Genomic DNA, 6,288 nt, shown 5'->3' on the forward strand with positions numbered 1-6,288 from the left:
AAGAATTTACATTTGGCAGCTTTAACGGTTTTCTGATAGTGACGCCAACTCTCAATGATTTTGTAGGTGTGTGTGTGCGTGCGTGCACGTGTGTGCGCACGTAAAAAAAGGTGTTCACTAGTGAACAAAAAAACAACAGTTCACCTAGATTTCCTTTAATTCCACACATTTAAAACATGTTTCTCACCAAGTTTGTGTAAATTCATCTGTGGATTTTAAAGACATTTTAACTTTAATACACTTTAATACAGAGCGTCAGGTCGGCACTATTTGTCTTTATAGAGAAATAAAAATCATCACCACTGGACTTTTTTTTTACTTGTGTTCAACACTGCTCATCTAAATGATGTTTCTCATGAAGCTTGAGGACAATAAGGTGTGGGGTTTTAAAGACATTTCAACTTTAATGCACCTGAACACACACCGTCTCTTACACCTGCAGCGTCTTACAGCGTCACAGTTACTGCTAAGCTAAGATGCTACAGACATAGCTCCTCTCAAGCATCCTCTTAACATGAATATATGTTTATGATCAACCCCCTGGTCAACAACTGCCCACACTAAGCTGCTAAACTGGCGAGCGAGTAACACAGGTACCTCCACCTCCTCCACCTGTGCGCGTTTTCTGCCACGACAAGAGGCAGGAAGAGACGGTGGAGAGTTGGAGGTAACCTGGAAAACCTGGAGTGGAGTTTTAGTAGCTTGAGTATTATCCTATTAATCAAGTGGAATGGATTTGTTCACGAAGAAAGAGAAACTGCGCCGCCTGAACGAATGTTTTATAGTAAAAGTGGGAGGGTCCAAATGAACGTTTTTTTAATGTGGGGGGGGGGGGGGGCTTGTCCCCTTCACATATAATGGTTGTGACACCTATGATGCAAGATTTTAAGATTCAAACTCAGCCAGACGACAAGAATGGTAAAACAAAGAAACTGTTTTATTGGTTGATTTGCAGCTGCTGGGGAGACTCAGGATCCAATTGTAGTAACAGGTCTTTGCAGGCAGGTGGGGTGAGATCCATCTGTCAGATTTTAAAAAGAGGCTTGACGAGCAGGCTTTTTTTTTTCTCTCTGTCCTCCGGTGGAACCAGACATGTCTCCCTGTCCCCCCCCCCCCACACACACACACACACACACACTCACCCACTTCCCTGCTGCACTCTTTTGTCCTGTGAACCCTTAAAGAGCCTCTTTTTTTGTTTTTTTCTGCATACCTCTTAATTCGAAGTTTCAGCTGGTCTCTCAACAAAATTGATCAACTTTTCTTGACAGGAGTCAGGGTAAGGAGGACCCTCTTACCTCGACGGAAACAAATTGGATTCATGATGACAACAGGTTATTTTGCTGTTTGGCTGGTGAATTCTGGATTGTCTATAAATTTGTGTGGATGTGTCGAAGCTTGACAGTGCTCAAACTGAATTTGGGGAGCTGCAGCAGGGAGCTGGAGCAGCTGTTATCAGGGCTGTGAACTTACTTACTGGGGATGCTCAGCATCCTCTGATGGTCCAGATGCATTGATTTCTGCTCAGGGAATTTGATCTCATCAGAACCAAACATCCAGACAGCGTATTTCTAATTTAGTGTTTAGTTTTTATAAATTACTCTGTGACACACCTATGTCCGTATTGTGTCTGACCAAGGTCATTTACATGTTAGAGTGAAATGCTCCATGTTTTCGTTTCCAGGTGGGACTGAGGTGAAGACATTCTCAATAATTGGCAGCAACAGAAACTTGGACCTGTCCTGGCCCCAGAGTCTTACAGCCAGCTGTGGCTACATTGTGGTCTGGAGTCCTGCGGTTGGGTTTGGTCCTGTGGAGTGGCTAAAACTACCCCCCAACCGGTCTACGGTCCGGATCAGTTCAGGTGCGTCTTTGCTCAGAAAACATCTGTGTCCTGAGATCCTTTAAAAAGCAGCATGAACAAAAGCTAAAACGGAAACTAAAATTATGGTAGTTAAACAGTAGCTAGGAGCTAAATGTCTTGAAACTGATGCTAAGCTCTAAAATTAGCTAACTACAACTAAAAGCAAAAAAATAAATAAATGTGGCCAAACCCATGAAATGCATGGATGATGGTGTCATTGTTCCATATTCCAGAATGGCACCACTCGGTGTGGCTGCATGTTGGAGTAGCTCTCTTGCATTCATTCTGAGATTTTGCTTTTGAAAACTTCAATTGCTCTTTTTTCTGGATGTAGATCACTTTTTTCAAATGATTGCTTTCTCTGGTATTGGATGCTGTGCCGCTGGAAGGAATTTTACTGAAACCTTTCTTTTCTTTTGGACATTTGTTATGATGCTTAACCATAACAAGGTTTTCTACAACTGGGAGCTGCAGATTAAAATCTCAAAAGCTCAAATTATACCTCAGCTACAGGGCAGCTGTGACAGAGTGGTTAGAGCAGTCGTCCTCCAATGTGAGAGTTGGGGGTTCGAATCCACCAGCAGTCACATGTTGAAGTGTCCCTGGGCAAAACAGTGAACCCCTCATAGCCTCTGATGTGTGTCCCATCAGTCTATGAATGTGATAAAGCTCTGATTAGTCTCTTTAGAATGATTTGTTCAATTATCTTTGTAGAGATCTAGTAGAGTGCTGTATGAATGGATAAATGAGGACACAGATTGTTGTGTAAAGCGCTTTGAGTGTCTTGAAATAAGATAGAAAGGCGCTATATAAGTACAGTCCATTTACCATTTACATTATTCATTCATATTCTGTACCTTTTTTCTAACTCATCCCATCGGGATGTCTTTTAAAGGGATCCACGATTAGTTGTAACAATAGACTTTATTTGAGCAAAATTTATTTTAGATGTAAAAACAATACAGTAAAAATATTGTAGGCTGTTTAGTTTTTATAAATTTGAATAAAATATTGTCACACGGACGTCGCCTTGTTTTTAATGCTGCAGTGCATTCTGGGTAAATGACATACATTAGGTCCTGTAGTGCTAGCTCCGTCCAGTATTTTTAACCATATTGCACTAACATTTGCTATATTTTCAAAACTTAACCTACTATGAAAAATACAGACTTCACAGTCTTAACCATATTGATTCATATTTGGTAAATCTTTAACAAAATTCCAAAACCTGTGCAAGTCTGCACAAAAACTCTTCTGAACTGAATGTAATTTATAAACCATCTAAGTTGTATACTTTGTAATTTAGATCTGGTTCCAGGCGAAGTGTCTCAGCTGGCCTCTCTTCAACCTGTTAAAAAGATAAATGACATTAAATTTTTTGTATAACTTGTCTATATAAGTTTTTGTATATTATGAGAAAAAACAGTTAGCCTTTGATCTGCAGCTGGTGCATTAATCAGAGCTTCTCCCACTTTATTCTTTCATGGTCAAGTTGTGATGCTGCTTTCGCTAAAAGCTATGTGAAGGAATAACGTACTCCAGCGTATTAAACATAAGCCTAAACCCCTCACCTTCCACTGAGCTGTCTGGTCATAAATCTTTGTGATATAGCAGGCGATGGAGGGGGAAATATTCACAACCCTGCTTGGGGAATTAGCTGGAAGTTTGTTGCAGAGTTCTTTGGTCCGCTGCTTTGCTTTTCATCTACCTTCCTTGCATTTGTTGTATTTCCAAAATACAGTACAGCATTTTTAATTTATACTTCTTGCAAACAACCATGCCCTTGTCAAGCTCTGTCTTCCCTGGAACATAGTAGGAACCAAAATTACTTTACACCGACTTTTAACAACAAAGGAACGGGTTGAATCGCGCTGTCCTCCACTCCGTGTTAGCGATCTCTGTTCAGATAAAGGGAGCTGGCTAATTAGCTTGCTGTACGGTGGCCTGCAAGGCCAAATTCTAAGGTGGCCGAGTGGACACGTAGTGCGATATGCAGTATACTCATGAGGAGGAGCAGAAAATTGATTTATGGGCCTTTAGAGTCTATTCAGAGTCGCCAGGACTAGGAATCTAGATTCTTTAATGATCAGTTCTTTCGGCACTCCTAGTAATGTTAGCCTTCCTGTGTTTACTCTGTAGATTCCAGTACAGAAGGGAAATAACCGCAACATCAACTCAAGATGCATTGCACAAGTGAAAAATGGCGACATCCATGGGTGAAAAATATAACAAAAGATATAACTTTTTTAAGTAATTATGAGTTTTTACATATCACAAACAGCATTTTTTAAAAGTTAATAGGAAAATTACAACATACAGTATTTAGGCCAACATGTTCAACTAATCATGGATCTCTTTAAGCTTTTCCAGCAATTAAGGTACTGAAGGTCTCATTCAGGACTCTTCTAATATGACTTTCAGTATTGATATTAAATCAACCATTGAACTATTATCTTTTTCAGTTAATTATTTCTAATTGAGAATACATTAGGAACTGTAGCATCCTTTTAGCATCTTACTAATTTGAACTTTAATCTCTGAACCCCAAGAAATGTCAATCAACTTTCACAAATTAGTCAGCTTTTTGATATTTAGAACCGTTCTTGTAAAACTAGTCTTGGCCTGTTAAAGTTTTGGTGTCTCTCATCTGAGAATGTTCAATTTATTGAAGATCTGGTTTATTCTGCTTATTTCATCTGTTTCTTGCTCTTGTTTTTCCCTTTTACCTTCTTCCTGATCATTTGAGCTCCTCTATTCCTTTTTCATCTAGTTTCGACTCTTAAACTAACTTTAAGGCATTTATTTATTGTGTGAATGCTTACTAAGCATCCATTCATCCATTCTATTGTGAGTCATTTCCCCTCTGTATTTTTTCCTCCTTTTGGAATCTTTATTCTTCCATATAGGGTGCTATGACTCTTGGTATTGGTGCAACTTTGGCTTTTTGAAATATTTACCCTTTTCGGCTGTTTTGTTTCTCATAAGAAATTAATTGAGCTCATTTTTACATCCTTCATATCTTTAGATCTGTTTGCAACCTTTTACTGCTCCCTTCAGCTTATTTCTGCAAGTTTCAACTTTCTCTGCTATTTCAGCTACTATTTAGCTGTTTTTATGCTAATGTGAGCTTTTTCAGCTTATTTCACATTTTTGCACTTATTTCAACCTTTTTGTTCCAGATAATTTCAGCGAAAATGTGCTCTCTTCACTTGCTGATGGTAATTTTTAGGTTCCTTCTACCGTTTTAAGATCTAGATAGATCTAGATCTATAGAGCTAGCTCTTTAGATCTTTCTTGGATCTTATTACTGTTTTTTTTTTTTACAATTTATAATTTCGTTCCAACTCATGTATCACATGTGATGCAAATGACAACAAAGACCCTTGACCTATGTGGCACTCTTTTCATCTTTACTATATTCTTTACGAACTCTTTCAGGACCACCCCTACTCCATTTCTCTTTCTATTCACACCATGGTAAAACAGTTTAAACTCTGCTCCAATGCTGTGAGTCTTGCTGCCCTTCCACTTGGTCTCTTGGACACATAAAATCATCTACCTTCCTTCTCTGCATCATGTCAGCCAGCTCTTCACCTTTGCCTGTCACTGGCCACACATTTAGCGTTCTTCGACCATGAGGAGGGAAGATGAATTTGCAAGAATGTACCTAAACCTAAATTATCAGGACAGTAGCTAAACTTTCAACTGAGAAAAAATGTAGCTAAAAGTTACAATGATTTTGAATGAACTAAAGAGATCCCAATATATTTCTGTGGGGAAAATATTTGTAAATGGAGGTAAATAATTCAAAAAGTATAAAAGTTAGAAAAGCTAACAGTTATAGCACATTATTCCCCGTGGAGCTGAACATTATGAATTGATAAAAAAGCAGAAAATATATGGAAGTACTTTGGTTGCAAAAAAGTATAGAAGAGACTTTAACCAAAAAAAACAAAAACAATTATGTATAAATGCTGACTCAGTTAATAGTTTTGGCAAACCAGCAGTTTGATATTGTTATGTTAAACTTTTTTTTAAATTCCCAGAACACCTGACAGAAGGACTCAGGTACTTGTTGTTGATTTATGCCTGCACCAAAGGTGCTCCGGTACTGCTGGAGAAAAGAGAAGGTTACATTGCAGAGACACGTGAGGTCACATTTCTCTAACGTTTTCTGGACTCTCCATTGGTGAGATTGTGTTCATCAGTTCTTCATCCTTTTCTCCAGGAATAGAAGGCAAGCTGTTCACATCACTGAAGTTCAACCAGCAGGACTCGGACGCTGTGGTTTCCTGGGACCCTGTTCCTCTCAGACAACAGTCCGCCTTCATCCACGGCTACGTTCTGTACTACTGGGAAAAACCCATCAAGGTCTCCAGCATAACCACTGGTAAATGAAACATCTCACTCTGTAGGAACACAGT

The 6,288-nt window shown here is 39.0% G+C and overlaps 1 protein-coding gene across 1 annotated transcript in view; it reads left to right on the forward strand.

Annotated features, from left to right (window-relative positions):
- Positions 1-6,050, forward strand: part of LOC119424983 (leukemia inhibitory factor receptor) — a gene marked incomplete at its 5' end in the record, with an annotated part of 17,572 nt that extends 11,522 nt beyond the window's left edge. Inside the window, 2 exon segments of the mRNA XM_037692506.1 lie at positions 1,685-1,864; positions 5,911-6,050. Of these exon segments, the coding sequence (XP_037548434.1) occupies positions 1,685-1,864; positions 5,911-6,032 (302 nt within the window).
- Between the last annotated feature and the right edge of the window lie 238 nt (positions 6,051-6,288).

Source organism: Nematolebias whitei, chromosome 18 (assembly GCF_014905685.2).
Source record: "Nematolebias whitei isolate Nwh7 chromosome 18, NemWhi1, whole genome shotgun sequence".
NCBI lineage: Eukaryota > Metazoa > Chordata > Actinopteri > Cyprinodontiformes > Rivulidae > Nematolebias > Nematolebias whitei.